Genomic DNA, 17577 nt, shown 5'->3' on the forward strand with positions numbered 1-17577 from the left:
ACCTTCAGGAGCAGATGCAACGTGCCATGCAGCTGGAGGTGGAGAGGAGGATGGCGGAGGACGAGGCAGCCCGCCTGGAGGCTGAGCGTCAGGCCGCCCTGCTGGCCAAGGAGGAGCTGGCCCGCCACGCCCAGGACCAGATGCACAACCAGGAGCAGCTGGTGAGAACCATCAAACAAACATGTTACGAACATGTCACAACCCCCTTATAACCTTGCTACGCTGTCCTTTAACACTACCATGTCACAGCCAATTGAAACCCAACTTTAACCCTACTATACTGTACATGCTGAAATAGACATATGTATCTATATTGCACTATATTGAACTCGGGTCTTCTCCTGCACGCCGCAAGCCTGTTAGCCCACTGGGCTAAAGCCTAGGCACTGTTTCTTTAACATATACAACTCTGAACTACACCTCACTGTGTAGAGCTGAAATAACCTCTGTTCACTACTGAAGAGGGAACAAAACCAGACTGCTCCTTAAGACACCGTAATAATATCCTTCACTACCGTATAACTGGACCGCATACCATAATGCCAGACAGTGCCCACCCTGCTCTGCACCAGACCACCCACAGGGTCACTATAACAGGCCTGACAGTAAACCTGTAGACCAGTGTGCTCTCACTAGGCTATTGACAGTGGAACACTGAGTCTGTTTTTATAGGGGCAAGTTGGACAACATGGAAAACGCTGCACACTGCTGCTCATGCACCCAGGTGACAACGTTTCCACCCTCAGGTCTTCATCAGGCAACAGCCACTCTGAATTAACCCCATAACAGAGCCCTTTGTCATGATAAACAGATATGCTCAGAACCCTTGCTTGTTTGGCTCTGGTGAAAACCAGTCAGTCACAGACATCGTTTTGGTGAATTGCAGACAGAGGCCGTCTGGAGTAGGATGAAGTTGCCCCTAGACGCTGATCTTGGATCAGTACAATTTCCCCCACTAATGGTTAAAGGGCAATTCCGCCACTTTTCAACCGCATATTCATCATCTGCAGCACCAGACCAGTGTCTACATATGTCAAAACAGCACGTTTCTATGAGTTGACGTTAAAAAGATAAGGTACAAAAAAATGCTTCTGTGACATCACAGATTAGGATTAAAAGTTTTAAAAAAAAGTGATTTTCAAAATCAATGAGTTTCTAGCCCAGGGGAGGGTATTTTCTTGCTCCCCATGTCATCGTGGAACTCTGTTTGAAAATGACTGTTTTTAAAAGGAGTTGAGTGGAAGCTGATCCTAGATCTGCGCAAAGGGGGAATTCATCCTGGAGCGATTCCCCCTCAACTCCTTGGAGGCTATTCAGACAGAGCTGTCCTGTGACCACCCTGCTCTGTCCAACTCCCATCAAGATCCATGTAGAGAATGGAGATCCAAGATTACAGACCGTGTCACTCTCTAATAAATGACTAATAAAATTAATGTCAAACCTTTATGGATGTCAAGCTCTACCCCAGGTCCTGAAGTGCTGAACCCTACACTGAGCACTGTACTCTAATGTATATAATATACATTGCCACCGTTGCACTTCACAATGGAGTGTGATGTTCTGTTTTCTCTTTTCAAAACTCGTTGAATGGCTATTTTTACCCTGTAGGCACCTTCTCACCATGGGTGAGAAATTACACAGGAAACGAGAATTACCTGCCTCAACCAAATTCATTTGAATCTAAATGTAAGTTTCGGTTTTGTGTTTCTTGGTCCTGTGCAGTTGTAAATCAAACAATACACATGTAAACACCAAACCTTTTTCATTTTCAACTTATTTGAGAAGAAATTCTGAATCGTGTAAGGGTGCCAATATATTTCACCGTAACTGTAGGTCTCTCCACTCTGGTGCACCCAATGTGTACTGCTTTGACACAAATGACTGATCATTGGTTGAAAACAATGTAATAATAATAAGATTGTGGGAGCTGTACTGTTAGATTCAGTGCAGCGTTTGATATTATTGACCATAACCTGTTGTTGAAAACTTATGCGTTGAGAACTTGTGATTTTTCAACCTCTGACATTTTGTGGATTCAGAGCTATCTATCTAATATAACTCAGAGGGTTTTCTTTAATGGAAGCTTCTCTAATGTCAAACATGTAAAGTGTGGTGTACCACAGGGCAGCTCTCTAGGCCCTCTACTCTTTTCTGTTTTTACCAATGACCTACCACTGGCATTAAACAAAGCATGCGTGTCCATGTATGCTGATGATTCAGCCATATACACATCAGCAAGCAGTTGTTTTTACTTTTTTTTTTAGTTACAGTATGTTTTGGAATGGGTGGCCAGTAATAAACCGGACCTGAATGTCTCTAAAACTAAGAACACTGTATTTCGGACAAATCATTCCGTAAGTTCTAGACCTCAGCTGAATCTACTAATGAATGGTGTGGCTGTTGAATAAAGCAAGTTCTCGCAGTTCCTAAGAGTTGAGGAAAGACTGACCGCTTCACTTCTTGTTTTTATTAGAAACATTGTGTTGGAAATTCCAAATAGTTTCCATCTTATATAGTGCAAGTGAACAGCAAACCTGGTTTAAAAAATAATAATAAAGCAACACCTCTCTCCCATGTGACCCACTTGTTGTGTGTATGTACTGATGTATGTGTAACTGATAATGCACATACACTACATGTTAATGTTTTTACATGTATATACATTTCAGTCTTTTGTCTGCAGTGTCTTTTTCCTTGTCTGTCCCTAGTAAGACTATCTGTCGCCATTGGAGTCGCCCAATGTGGGTCCTAGTCAATCGCATTAAACGATGGTGGCCACACTGAAATCATTATAACTCATCACCAGATTATTAGCCCCAGCACATGTTGAGACAGACTGGCCTATTCGCGCTACTGCAACACAGTACTCTCAGTTTCTCTCTTCTGGATTGTGACTTATATATTCCCCACACAGTGTCCATCCATCTCTGTCCTAATATTCACCTTTTACTCCAAATGTCTAGCCCTTACTAAAACTTGTAGTCCTCCTCCCCACTCCCCTACACCCCTCTTTCTCTCCAACCCCTCCCACAGACCTGTAGTCCTTTGTCTACTGTACCCTGACTGTCTGTGGCCTGTAGCCCTCCTCCTCCGTCCTCCTTCTCTCTCCCAGATGTTTAAGTCCTCTCCTCTCTCCCTCCTCTCCTCTCTTCTGTTCTCTCTATCAGGCCGCGGAGCTGGCCGAGCACACGGCTAAGATCGCCCTGCTGGAGGAGGCCAAGAGACGCAAGGAGGAAGAGGCCGACACATGGCAGCACAGGGTGAGTCGCCCACACACACACACACACACACACACACACACGTGAACAAACGCATGCACACCTATGTATGCACCCACAAGCACGCACAATTGGATGTGCAAACACACACAGTCACTTAATATTGAAGGTTGCATTGTAATATGGGGCATCCTAGGGTGTTCTGTATTAATAACTTCTGTGACCACCATCCCCCTCCCTTCCCGCAGGCTCAGGAGGCCCAGGACGACCTGCTGAAGACCAAGGAGGAGCTGCACATGGTGATGACGGCTCCCCCTCCGCCGCCCCCTCCCCCCATGTTTGTGGAGGTGCCCATGTTTGTGGACAACCACGAGGTGATGACTATGGCGGAGGAGCAGAACGACCACGACAGTGAAGAGAACAACAGCACCTACAGCGCCGACCTGCAGAACGAGGGCTTCAACGACCACCGCTTGGAGGAGGAGCGTCTCACTGAGGCCGAGAAGAACGAGCGCGTGCAGAAACAGCTTATGGTAAGAGAGAGGAGTTCGCAAAGAGCTGTGTGAGTTTGCAGGGATCGGTTGATGGGTTGAGTGATCGATTTGATTCATTCATTAAATCATTGTCTTGAGTTTTGTATTACTAGTAGCACATCAACCTATATGTATCTGCTGTCCTAGGCCCACCCTATTCCCAGGGTGAGCTTCCCCCTCTAACTCTGAGTACAGCTTGAGTTAAATTGTTGTCCTCTTGTTGACTTAAAGTATTCCTTGGTTTGTTCCTCCCTTGTTTACTTCTTGTTGACTTATTCCTCATTGTAGGCCCTGAGCTCGGAGCTGGCCCAGGCGCGTGACGACACTAAGCATACCCAGAACGACCTGCTCCACACAGAGAATGTGCGCGCCGGCCGGGACAAGTACAAGACCCTGCGGCAGATCCGATCAGGCAACACCAAGCAGAGAATCGACGAGTTTGAGGCCTTATAAGAGGGCCCTTTTCCCTAGGCCACGAGGGCCTCACAGCCACATACCCTTTCTGAATAGTGTCTGAACTAAATCCCTCCATTGCTACACGCACACGCAGACACACACACACACACACATGCAGACACAGAGACAGACACACATGCACGTGAGTGCACAAACATTTGACATTTTAGTCATTTAGCAGACGTCCTTATCCAGAGCGACTTACATTAGTGAATTCATCACACCTACAAGAGCAGTATAAAGAGTGAGTGACACATCTGCATCTGCATTTTACTACAGTAGTTACTCCTTAGCTCCCTAACTTCTTTAATAAACTGTCAGGCAGGGGGGGCTTTTCAAAGTCTTGTAAGAGAACTTACTAGTGCCAAATCTTCTTTCCTTTTAGCATAACAAATCTTCTTTGTGTTTTGATTGTATGTAATTTGATGCGATCAAATCAATCACCATTGTTTTTAACCAAAGGTGTGATGATGAGTAGTGGGACTAAACCCTCGCTTTTGATGTTTCTTAAATGCTGTGGAATGTTGAAAAAGGGCGATATGTTGTTTTTCAAAGGGACCACTCAGAAAGGGGAAAATACAGTATAATGAAACTTTTCCTCTTACTCTCAGAAAAGTGTACTATGTTCTGTTTTTCCATTATATTTTGAACACTTCATTTATGTTTAATATTGTTATACAGTAGCTTGCAAATCATGAATAGTTTAATATTTATACGGTATATGGATCATTTAATCTTGGTTTGTATATTTTTGCTATTCTAATGATCATGAACATTTTATATGTATCAAAGGTTCTATATTGACCAAAATAATTGTTTCATAAGGTTTTCTTTTAGATCATTAATTTAAGAGATTTATTTGTATATTATGTTTTTTTCTTAAATGGACCTTTTTTTTTAATCTCAAATTATTTCTGGGTCTCAATTGACTGTTTTAAATTAATATGGTCAAAAATAGCTTCAAAGATCAATTTCTCAAGCAACAATTTTGCTAGGACTGTCTGGGAGTGGTCTGAGTGGAGACCGAAAACCAGCTTTTGGTTTGGAACTCTTTCTTATTGGTCTATTAACTAATTTACTGCATGGTGATGTCACCATGGAAAGGCCAAAGCTCCATCCCACCAAAATAGGCTGAAATTTCAGATGGTCTTTTCAAACTGCTTTTACACTAAAAGGGTATTATCATTTTCGCAGTATTATTCCAACCTCTGTGGAAATATATATTTAAAACACAGGGAAATCACTTTTGACTGCACTGGGCCTTTAATTAAATATTCTGTTGCATGTCATCAAATCAGGATAAGGAGATCCTATAGGACCTTTTAGATTTTTGCCATGCAATTCACAGTAGCTAGCAGAATTTCAAGAGGCATAGATGCATATTCTCCAGGAGCACTGTGCTTCTACAAAAACATTTACGTTAATCCTTTATTCCCTTTGTTCCCAATCAGGTCACTCTTAAGTGAGGATGACATGTTTTTAGTCAGTATGTTATGACATCACCCAAAACTGGTTGAAACAATGTCATTACAACCAGAAACTAGTTGAAATTAAGTTATGACATTTCAACCAGTTCAGCACATGCTGGTGGTTGTAACCCCACTAGAGGCTTCAGTCCCATCTCGCCATTGACTCTCCTTTCTCTGGATGTGTACTAGACTAGATTTTACTGACCTTGTAACCGATGATGATGCACAGTGCTGCCGCAGTCCTTTTATTTAAACTGGATTTTATAACAAGGTGTTCAACATATTGGCAATAAAGATTATGATTACAGCTTCGTACTGTGATTTCACTTTCTGATTTTTGTCCTGTCTTGAGGCAAATGTTCCTTTTTATTATGACAGAAACTCATAAATAGAAAGGACCAAGAAGAAACTAAGGGAAGGAATAAATGAAAAACACTTGTATACAGTCACCTCACAATGACTCATTAAAGAAATGAGGTGAGCATGTTAAAAGCACAAGGCATATTCCACTCAAAATACAATCTAACATGGTGTCCCACACCTCAGTTGTTGTCCCAAGGAAAGTATAACAAACATGTTGGGTTGTATTTTTAACATTTTGAGTGGAACATCCCTTTAATACACCAGTCATCAAATGGTAGGTAAATATCTAGCTGGAGGGACTTTCACCGAGCAAAGGCTTGATAGTGCAAATGGAGCTAAAGGTAGCGTTCATGTACTGAGACTTCATATGGGGCGATGGGCTTTTCTGTTGACATCATGTTCTCCTGCTGTTGACATTGGCTTGCATGGGTAAACTGAAGTCATGCCACATGTTGGGCATCTGCAGCACCAGTTGCCATGATGACCCTGGGAGACACAAGGTTAACAGAGAGTGCAAGGTCAGTGACATCAGTCCTTCCTAGCTTCTCACAAACAGGGAGAATCTCAATTGCATACTCTTCGCGTCCTCTCTCACCTTCTCAAAACCCATTGGGGAAGGTCAGAGGGGAGAGACCTCTAGCTTCCTCATCCACTGGGCTTTTAGAAAGAGGCAAGAGGTACAGTACATTTGAAAGGTATTCAGACCCCTTGACTTTTTCCACATTTTGTTACGTTACAGCCTTATTCTAAAATGGATTTAAAAAATTCATAGAAATTAACCGTATTCAGACCCTTTGCTATGAGACTCGAAATGGAGCTCTGGTGCATCCTGTTTCCATTGTTCCATTGTTTGTGGACTCCAATTACAACGTGATTGGAGTCCACCTGTGGTAATTTCAATTTATTGGACATGATTTGGAAAGGCACACACCTGTCTAGATCTGTCCACCCAGCCAAACTGGGCAATCAGGGGAGAAGGGCCTTGGTCTGGGAGGTGACTAAGAAACTGATGATCTCTCTGACAGAGCTCCAGAGTTCCTCTGTGGAGATGGGAGAACCTTGGAGAAGGACAACCATCTCTGCAGCACTTCACCAATCAGGTGTTTACGGTTGAGTGGCCAGACGGAAGCCACTCCTTAGTAAAAGGCACATGACAGCCCATTTGGAGTTTGTCAAAAGGCACCTAACGGACTCTCAAACCACGAGAAACAAGATTTTCTGGTCTGATGAAACCAAGATTGAACTCTTTGGCCTGAATGCAAAGTGCCATGTCTGGAGGAAACCTGGCACCGTGCTGTGGGGATGTTTTTTAGCGGCAGGGACTGGGAGACTAGTCAGGATGGAGGGAAAGATGAACGGAGCAATGTACAGAGAGATCCTTGATGAAAACCTGTTCCAGAGTGCTCAGGACCTCAGACTGGGGTGAAGGTTCACCTTCCAACAGGACAACAACTCTAAGCACACAACCAAGACAAAGCAAGGAGTGGCTTCGGGACAAGTCTCTGAATGTCCTTGAGTGGCCCAGCCAGAGCCTGGACTTGAACCCGATCGAACATCTCTGGAGAGACTTGAAAATAGCTGTGCAGCGATGCTCCCCATCCAACCTGACAGAGCTTGAGATGATCTGCATAAGAAGAATGGGAGAAACTCCCGAAAAACAGTTGTGCTTGTACTGCTTGTACTGTCATACCCAAGAAGACTCGAGGCTTTAATCACTGCCAAAGGTGCTTCAACAAAGTAGTGTGTAAAGGGTCTGAATACCTCTGTAAATGTTATATTTCTGTTTTTTATGTATGATAAATGTGCAGAAATTAAAAAAAAAACTGTTTTTTGCTTTGTCATTATGTTTAGATTGTTTTTTCCCCGTATCAATCTAATCCATTTTAGAATAAGGCTGTAACGTAACAAAATGTGGATAAAAGTCAAGGGGTCTGAACGCTTTCAGAATGCACTGTATGCAATTGAGATTCTCCCATAGTTTTCTACATAGACTCCCCAGAGAGAGCGGGGGATGGATATACAGAAGAGGTGAAACCCGTTTCCTCAGATGGCTTTTCTCAAAGTTCTATTTAGTGTGATTCATTCAATTCTCATTGATGTTCGACTCAGACTGTCTGACATTTCGGAGAACTGGAGCTGGTAACTTCTATTCTATTTCATCCCCTTGTATAGGCCTGGTCAACCTTTTCCATTTAGGCCCTTTCATTTTCATGCCAACCGATTCAAATCTACTGTATAACTGTAAAGGTCATTGACAGACAGGTAGCCATCTTACCAGCTTCCATTCTAACCCAGCCCAGGAGACGGTCTGAGAAGGTGAAGGGGATATGGTTCCAGAGGTCCAGCTCCAGAGTGCAGATCTGGAGGTCGTAAGGTGTGACCCTGTTGAAGAGCAGCTGGTGAGACCACTCTGGACTGGGCTTCTTCTTCAGGACAGGGGTCCTCAGGACCAGCTCCCTGGACCCGGGGAGAGTCAAGCACCTAAAACACACACAATATATAGATAAAAAACATTTTGTTCTATCCTCAAAATCCTATTTCCTCTAACCCTAAACCTAATTCCTAACCCTAAACCTAACCACTAAACCCTTACGCTAACCTTAATTCTAAACCTAATTGTAAACTTAAAATAGCTTGTTTCCTCATTGGGACGTGGGAAAGGTCCCCACGACTGAGACATTTCCTTGTTTAACTCTCCAAACACACACACACACACACATACACACCTAACTGTATAGTAGATGAACACACATAAGTAGAAACAAAAATACACCAGTACACACACAACAATATCGCACCCCAGCAAACCCACACACTAGTCATATATTTACCCTTTAACATAGGTGTTCTGACAGGTGTTTGCTTTAGTGGGTAGGTTTTTGACACCAGTGACGAGAACAGTCAGTTGGCCAACGTCATGTGGTCCAATGTGAACCTCTGTGTGGAGAAAGAAAGAAAACAAGCTAATTTCAATATAAGGGATCATCTGACCCCTACTGCTGTAAAAACACAATGTACAGCACCAAGTGTGCGAGGCAATGAATTGTAGAGAGCCAGCCTACCATCTGTGTGGCAAACCCAGGACGGCTGGGACATGGAGCTGAACTTCACTCTGACCAGGAGTTCTCCTGCTGTATCCTGCTCTACTCTACTCCTTTCTGGGCTCTCGGGCTATAGAGAGAGCGCGAGCACGTGAGAGAGAGAGAGAGAGAGAGAGAGAGAGAGAGAGAGAAGAGACATACCCCCCTAACCAACACTGCTAACTGTGTTTAAATAAATTTATTTATAGAGATATCAAAGGGTATTTTGTGAACATTGCTTAATGATCAGCCGTTATAGCCTACCTTGGGACACAGGGTGTACCAGCTGGAGCCCTGGGTGTTGCTCTCCTCAAACATCCACCCCTCCAGAGGGACGAGAACCTCTCCCAGAAACACCTTCTTCAGAGTCCCAGAGTGCCACACAGACACCTGCAGAGTACTCCTGGACAACAGGGGGCGCTCCATCTGGCACTGTGTAACAGGGAATACAACACATTGGTGGGTGAAATACAGGGGATTCCTTAACACTGCAGACTATTTCACTATTTTTACTATATTTTGTAGTGTTTCCTAATTAATATGAGAGAGATTTTTCTCCTTACCTGTAAAACTTCATTATAAATGGGATCCGTCGTGTTCCTCTTGACAGTCGTCTTCAGTTTGGTGCACTGAGACTTCTCCGGCAGTAGGTAAACCTTTACATACCTGCCCATGAGGGTGACATACAGTACAAGATAAGGAGATATAATATGCTAATGGTTCACAATACACCAGAGAGTAATAATCTGGTGTCATAGGCATAGAATTACTAGAATGGGCCTCCCCATTCAAGTCAACGTTTCCATGATGGGTAGTCCATCTATTTCTATCTCAGGAGGTTGGTGGCACCTTAATTGGGGAGGACAGGCTCATGGTAATGGCTGGAGCAAAATCAGGGCAATGGTATCAAATACATCAAACACACGATGCCATTCCATTCGCTCCGTTCCATCCATTATTATGAGCCGTCCTCCCCTCACCAGCCTCCTGTCATTTCTATGATCTAGTGCAGGGTTTCCCAAACTCGGTCCTGGGGCCCCCCCTGGGTGCACGTTTTGGTTTTTGCCCTATTACTACACAGCTGATTCAAATAACCAACTCAACAGCAAACTTTGATTATCTGAATCAGCTGTGTAGTGCTAGGTCAAAAACCAAAACGTGCACCCAGGGGTGAGGGGTGGTGTTGCCCAGGACTGAGTTTGGGAAACCCTGAACTAGTGTATTGAGTAATACTGCTTACGGATTACACTTCTTCCTTTTGAGATCTCCATAGGCCAAGTTTCTGCAGCCGCAGATTGTGATCTCCAGGCAGGAAGTGATGTCGTTGAAGGCGATGGCGAGCTCTAGCTCTCCCATCACACTGCTGATCTCCGAGAGATCACAGTCTGTACCAGTGCTACTAGCACTACTGCCCTGTAATACAGATCAAAAGTCACATAACAGCTTTAAAAGAACGCTATGACAGCAGATAGACTATGCAGGTCTATTCTGTAATTAAGCATGCAGATGTTTTGGATGTATTCCTCTTTCGCTTCTCTGCCAGATTTGCAAGATATGAAAAAGACTTCGTAACCACATAACAAACAGTAACAACAATCGGTATCTGATCAAATGGCAAAGGAATTGTGAAGCGACAGGATGTTTTGCATAAGCTGCTATGTCGCAAGGTTTCATCTTAATTTCTCTCTCTTCATCATCAGGCCACTCAACTGACCCTCTTTCCCCCTAAGTACTCTGAGCCGAGGGAAATGTCCTCATCAGCCCCCGATGAGGAACCGCTTTGGTCGTCATTCCGGCTCTTCCTGAACAGGTTGGGAAGACTGGGGCCTTTGGTTAGCTGTGAGGAGAGAAGTTGTGTCTGTTATAAATTGCACACTTTTTAATTCATATTGTGGTGAATTCGGGGGTAGCACCACCAGGACTTGAACCTGGGAATCAGTCCAACATCGGAGGCAGTACACCAAGATGCTTGAACCTCTTGATAAGGTCACAAGGTGTTGCTACAGTTGCTGTTTTCCTAAAGTCTCTCCTGTCTGAAATAATTGTGAGTGTCATAATACGATAAATATCTCACTCACATGTAGGGGGGGTCTCTTTGCTTTACCTCTTTTATGTGGACATCAGATTGTAATGCTTTTACACACAGTTGAGGGGTTGATTTTTATTTGGTTTCTCTTACATTGGTGGATTTGTTGATGTTCGTGTCAGAGAGGCTTTTCTGGCCAGCACTCTGTCCCTGTCTATTGTACACTGTAAGCAGATCCTGTTCCACTCGCACATCCTCCTGTGATCTGGAGAACCCTGGAACCCGAAAGGTAGGATAAATAACACACACAGACCGTCTCCATACATAATGTAGCACTTCTGACGTGCTGCTTGTGAACAAGCCACACTATAAATATCATACCTTATCTCGCTGCCTAGGTGCAGTTTCCTTAGCACCATGACTATGCATAAGGATAGCTTATCAACATTAAGATACGTTTTGTGATAACTTTCAGAGGAAATGTTTCGCTGTTTTGACATCCTTTATTGGATCCTATCTTTCCCTCCAAGATGTACTTCAAATTAGCCAACACATATTCAAATATATATGAAACGCCTTGTTCTGCCAGAGACCTTCGTCGATACTGAAACGGATCACTTACTTCTCATGTGGCTGGTGAGGGAAACCATCAGATCCTCCATAGACTTGGTGAAGGGTTTTTTCAAGGAGTTATTCAGTCCCTAGACATCATCAAATCACAAAATTATTGATAACACATTTGACAGACCAAATCAGAATTGTGGTTTATGAAACAAAACCTTACCCCTGATCTGCTAACGGATAGACCGTCGTAATAGGGTGGAGGGGTTGGCGGCACGACTGCTATATGACTAGAAAATGAAACGCACACAGAGAATGCAATTTACATGACACCGTATTCATTTTTTTCACCTGCCCCTATCCATACAATGCACTGTTTTCCCACCAATTTCTAATGAAATGACATGTTTTTATTATTGGTCATGTATTATTGGTCATGTTCACAAAACATTAAGAACACCTGCTCTTTCCAAAACATAGTAAGTCCAGGTGAATCCAGATGAAAGTTATGATGCCTTATTGATGTTACTTGTTAAATCCACTTAAATTAGTGTAGATGAAGGTTAAACAAGTTAAATAAGTTTTTTTTAAGTCTTTAAGACAATTGAGATGTGTCTGTGTGCCATTCAGAGGGTGAATGGGCAAGACAAAATATTTAAGTGCCTTTGAACGGGGCACGGTATTAGGCTCCAGGCGCACCGATTTGTGTCAGGAACTGCAATGCTGCTGGGTTTTTCACGCTCAACAGTCTCCCCGTGTGAATCAAGAATGGTCCACAACCCAAAGGACATCCAGCCAACTTGACACAATTGTGGCAAGCATTGGAGACAACATGTGCCAGCATCCCTGTGGAACGCTTTCGACACCTTGTAGAGTCCATGCCCAAGGCAAAAGGGGAAGGTGCTCCTAATGTTTGGTATCCTCTGTGTACATATCTGCATCTATCTGTGTCTATATCTTCAGTCTTCCAGACTGTACGGTCACATAATACAGCAGCATAGAATACGTTTGTGTAAATGAATAAATTAAGACCGCTCATCAACTTACCTCAACCTCTGGTAGGACTTCAGTAGTTTCTCCCCAATAGTCTCATGCATATCTGTAAAGTATTAGAATATTGCTATAGCGTCCAACAGTAGTACACACAGGGCTGTTTCTATCATTTTCTGCAATTCTACATATTTTGCCATGGGACAGAGAGAACATTTAGCAGTTTTAAAACTAATTTCATGCAATTCTACTAATTTTGCTGCAGGGCCCTAAGCGACACTTACAGTGCCTTCTGAAAGTATTCATACCCCTTGAATTTTTCCACATTATGTTGTGTTACAAAGTCGGATTAAAATGGATTTGTCTTTTTTAGTCAATGGTCTTAACAATTATTTTTGTATTTTTTATAAAACACCACTATGTCCAAGTATTCAACCTCCTGAGTCAGTACGTGTTAGAATCACCTTTGGCAGCTAATACAGCTGTGTGCCTGTCTGGATTGTGCAACATTTGCCCATTATACTTTACAAAATTCTTAAAGCTCTGTCAAATTGGTTGTTGATCATTGCTAGACAATCATTTTGAGGTCTTCTCATAGATTTTCAAGTAGATTTAAGTCAAAACTGTAACCTTTAGACTTTTACTCAAGTATAATTTTACTGGGTGACTTTGACTTTTACTTGAGTCATTTTCTATTAAGGTATCTTTACTTTTACTCAAGTATGACAGTTGAGTACTTTTTCCACCACTGCATGTCAGTACATACTGTACACACAAGTAGGTCACATGGGGGAGAGGCGTTGTGTTGTGATGTGTTCCTTTAATAATTTCTAAACCATGTTTGCTCTTCACTTGCACTCATAACTCTGTACGTTTCCTTGAATTTGTTCTGGACCTGGGGACTGTGAAAAGACCCCTAGTGGCATGTCTGGTGGGGTAAGTGTGTGTGGCAGTGCTGTTTGTAAGTTGACTATGCGATCAATTTGGAATTTCCAACACATTAATGTTTCTTATAAAAACAAGAAGTGATGCAGTCAGTCTTTAACTCAACTCTCAGCCAAGAAAGACTGGCATGCATAGTATTAATATTAGCTCTCTGATGATTACAATGAAGAGCAATACATCCCACTCTGTTCTGGGCCAGCAACAGCTAAACTAGGTATGTCCCTGCAGCACTCAACCACACGACTTGACAATATTCAAGATAAGACAAAACTAGAGCCTGCAGGACTTGGTTTTTGGAGTGTGGTGTCCAAAATTCAGAGAATCTCTTTGTTACGAACAGACCTCTCCCCATCTTTACAACCATTGAATCTATATATTTTGACCATGACAGTTTACAATCTAAGGTAACGTCAAGTAATTTAGTCTCCTCAACTTGTTCAACAGCCAGACCATTCATTAGCAGATTCAGCTGAGGTCTAGAACTCAGGGAATGGTTTGTACCTAATATAATCCTCTTAGTTTTAGAGATGTTCAGGACCGGTTTATTACCGGCCACCCATTCCAAAAGGGATTAATTGACTTCATTAGCTGTGGTTGCTGATGCATATATGGTTGAATCATCAGCATACATGGACACACATGCTTTGTTTAATGCCAGTTGTAGGTCATTGGTAAAAATAGAAAAGAGTAGAGGCCCTAGAGAGCTGCCCTGTGGTACACCACACTTTACATGTTTGACATTAGAGAAGCTTGCATTAAAGAAAACCCTCTGAGTTCTATTAGATAGATAGCTCTGAATCCACAATATGGCAGAGGCTGTTAAACCTTAACCTGTTGTTGAGAAAACACATGTATTATGGTCAATAACATCAAAGGCTGCACTGAAATCTAACAGCACGGCTCCAATAAGGTTCTTATCAATTTATTTCAACCAATCATCAGTCATTTGTGTCATTGCAGTGCATGTTGAGTGCCCTTCTCTCTTCTTATGTCTGGGGTCAGTATTGAGTAGCTTGGATGAATAAGGTGCCCAGAGTAAACTGCCTGCTACTCAGGCCCAGTTGCTAATATATGCATGTTATCGTTAGATTTGAATAGAAAAAACTCTGAAGTTTCTAAAACTCTTTGAATGATGTCTGTGAGTATAACAGAACTCATATGGCAGGCAAAAACCTGAGAAATCTCAGAAATCTGAGGTTTGTAGTTTTTCAACTCTTTGCCAATCGAATATACAGTGTCTATGAGGTCAAATTGCACTTCCCAAGGCTTCCACTAGATATCAACAGTCTTTAGAACCTTGTTTGATGCTTCTACTGTGAAGATGAGGGGAATGGGAGCTGAATGAGTCAGTGGTCTGGCAGAGTGGCATGAGCTGATCACACGCGTTCACGTGAGAGTTAGCTTGCATTCCATTGCATTTCCAAAGACAAAGGAATTCTCCAGTTGGAACATTATTGAAGATTATGTTAAAAACTTCCTAAAGATTGATTCTATAGTTCATTTGACATGTTTCTACGGACTGTAACGGAGCTTTTTGACTTTTCGTCTTCTCGCGCATCATGAATTTGGATTACTGGGCTAAATGCAAACAAAAAGGAGGTTTTTGGACATAAATTATGGACGTTATCGAACAAATCAAACATTTATTGTGGAACTGGGATTTCTGGGAGTGCATTCTGATGAAGATCATCAAAGGTAAGTGAATATTTATAATGTTATTTCTGACTTCTGTTTACTCCACAACATGGCGGATATCTGTATGGCTTGATATGTTGTCTGAGCACTGTAATCTGATTATTGCATGGTGTGCTTTTACGGTAAAGCTTTTTTGATATCTGACACAGCGGTTGCAATAAGGAGAAGTGTATCTATAATTCCATGCCTAATAGTTGTATCTTTTATCAATGTTTATTATGAGTATTTCTGTAAATTGATGTGGCTCTCTGCAAAATCCCTGGATGTTTTGGAACTACTAAACATAACGCGCCAATGTAAACTCAGATTTTTGTATATTAACTTTATTGAACAAAACATACATGTATTGTGTAACAGGAAGTTCTATGAGTGTCATCTGATGAAGATCATCAAAGGTTAGTGATTCATTTTATCTCTATTTCTGCTTTTTGTGACTCCTCTCTTTGGCTGGAAAATGGCTGTGTGTTTTTGTGACATAATCGTTTGTGGTGCTTTCGCCGTGGGATTAACCGTGGGATTAACCTCTAGTGACTCCCCATCCCGGGTCCGGGAGCGTAATCATCGACTGACACTAATTAGCATAACGCAACGGACATAAATATTCCTAGAAAATATTCCTATTCATAAAAAAAAGTGAAATATACTGAGACACAGCTGAGCCTTTTGTTATTCATCCTGTCATCTCAGATTTTCAAAATATGCTACAGCCAAAGCTAGACAAGCATTTGTGTAAGTTTAACGATAGCCTAGCATAGGATTTTGTCCAGCTAGCAGCAGGTAACTTGGTCACGGAAATCAGAAAAGCAATCAAATTAAATCGTTTACCTTTGATGAGCTTCGGATGTTTTCACTCATGAGACTCCCAGTTAGATAGCCAATGTTCATTTTTTCCCAAAATATTATTTTTGTAGGCGAAATAGCTCCGTTTGTTCTTCACGTTTGGCTGAGAAATCGACCAGAAATTACGGTCCCGAAAACGCCAAAAAATATTCCAAATTATTCCAAACATGGCAAACGTTGTTTATAATCAATCTTCAAGGTGTTTTTCAAATATCTATTCGATAATATATCCACCGGGACAATTGGTTTTTCAGTAGGACCGATTGGAATAATGGCTACCTCTGTATTTTACGCGAGAATCACTCTGAGAGCCATCAGGTGACCACTTGCGCAATATAGCCGCTTACGGGTATTCTTCAACATAAATGCGTAAAACTACGTCACAATGCTGTAGACACCTTGGGGATCTGGTTGATAGCCCATTCACTGCTTAATAGGGACGCATTGGAATGCAGAGCTTTCAAAAGATGAGTCACTTCCGGAATGGATTTTTCTCAGGCTTTCGCCTGCAACATCAGTTCTGTTATACTCACAGACAATATTTGTACAGTTTTGGAAACTTTAGAGTGTTTTCTATCCTAATCTGCCAATTATATGCATATTGTAGCTTCTGGGCCTGAGAAATAGGCAGTTTTATTTGGGTACGTTTTTCATCCAAACATCTACTGCCCCCTCGTCTCAAGAGGTTTAAGTCACAAAATGTCTCAATTTGCAGTAAGTCAACCAGTTAGATGTGCAGCTAGACTTAGCCACTCCTTTTGCCCCATCTCTTTCAACCATACAGTCTTTCAATTCCTCATCAATCCATGGAGCCTTAACAGTTCTGACAGTCAGTTTCTTAACAGGTGCATGTTTATCAATAATTATAAGAAGTAATTTCATCATCCACAGAAGAGTCACAGCAAAATATTTTGTATGATCTCTTATACATTATTTTAGGCCTAGCTTTTGGAACTTTGACTTTCCTGGATATAGCCACCATATTGTGATCACTTCATCCAATGGGTACGGATACAGCTTTAGAACAAAGTTATACAGTATTAGTAAAAATGTGATCAATACATGTGGATGATCTTGTTCCTGTAGTGTTACTAAATACCCTGGTAGGTTGATTAATAACTTTTACCAGATTACAGGCACTAGTTGCGTTGGGAAGTTTCCTCTTGAGTGGACAGCTTGATGAAAACCAGTCTATATTCAGGTCCCTGAGAAAGTAGACTTATCTGTTTACATCACATACACCAGCAAGCATTTCACACATTCACTTGGTGGCCTATATAGCAACACCCCAAAAGAAAAGGCTTTAGATGTGCCAGGTGAACCTGCAAACACAACACTTCAATAACACTTGACATGCGATCTTCTCTAAGTATTACATGGATATTGGTCTGAATATATATA

The 17577-nt window shown here is 42.1% G+C and overlaps 2 protein-coding genes across 5 annotated transcripts in view; one reads left to right on the plus strand and one right to left on the minus strand.

Annotated features, from left to right (window-relative positions):
- The window catches only part of LOC109866731 (ezrin), a 54543-nt gene extending 48538 nt beyond the window's left edge, over nucleotides 1–6005 (plus strand). For 3 of the 4 annotated variants that reach the window (XM_031800238.1, XM_020455552.2, XM_020455551.2), the window contains 4 exons: nucleotides 1–161; nucleotides 3168–3260; nucleotides 3467–3751; nucleotides 4040–5991. In XM_031800238.1, the coding sequence (XP_031656098.1) occupies nucleotides 1–161; nucleotides 3168–3260; nucleotides 3467–3751; nucleotides 4040–4204 (704 nt within the window). In that variant the 3' untranslated portion in view covers nucleotides 4205–5991. Of the gene's footprint in view, nucleotides 162–3167; nucleotides 3261–3466; nucleotides 3752–4039 lie in introns of all 4 variants that reach the window. The other variant, XM_031800237.1, reaches the window with a different exon arrangement.
- LOC109866732 (synaptotagmin-like protein 3) overlaps nucleotides 5107–17577 on the minus strand; it is a 28480-nt gene continuing 16009 nt past the window's right edge. Inside the window, exons 5-16 of the mRNA XM_020455553.2 lie at nucleotides 12754–12805; nucleotides 11930–11996; nucleotides 11768–11846; nucleotides 11299–11420; nucleotides 10834–10956; nucleotides 10360–10532; nucleotides 9683–9785; nucleotides 9384–9551; nucleotides 9102–9210; nucleotides 8871–8976; nucleotides 8315–8520; nucleotides 5107–6525 (exon numbers count right to left, since the gene is read on the minus strand). Of these exons, the coding sequence (XP_020311142.1) occupies nucleotides 6434–6525; nucleotides 8315–8520; nucleotides 8871–8976; nucleotides 9102–9210; nucleotides 9384–9551; nucleotides 9683–9785; nucleotides 10360–10532; nucleotides 10834–10956; nucleotides 11299–11420; nucleotides 11768–11846; nucleotides 11930–11996; nucleotides 12754–12805 (1400 nt within the window). The 3' untranslated portion in view covers nucleotides 5107–6433. The remainder of the gene's footprint in view (nucleotides 6526–8314; nucleotides 8521–8870; nucleotides 8977–9101; nucleotides 9211–9383; nucleotides 9552–9682; nucleotides 9786–10359; nucleotides 10533–10833; nucleotides 10957–11298; nucleotides 11421–11767; nucleotides 11847–11929; nucleotides 11997–12753; nucleotides 12806–17577) is intronic.

The sequence above is a fragment of the Oncorhynchus kisutch genome, linkage group LG21, assembly GCF_002021735.2.
Source record: "Oncorhynchus kisutch isolate 150728-3 linkage group LG21, Okis_V2, whole genome shotgun sequence".
In the NCBI taxonomy this organism is placed as follows: Eukaryota; Metazoa; Chordata; class Actinopteri; order Salmoniformes; family Salmonidae; genus Oncorhynchus; species Oncorhynchus kisutch.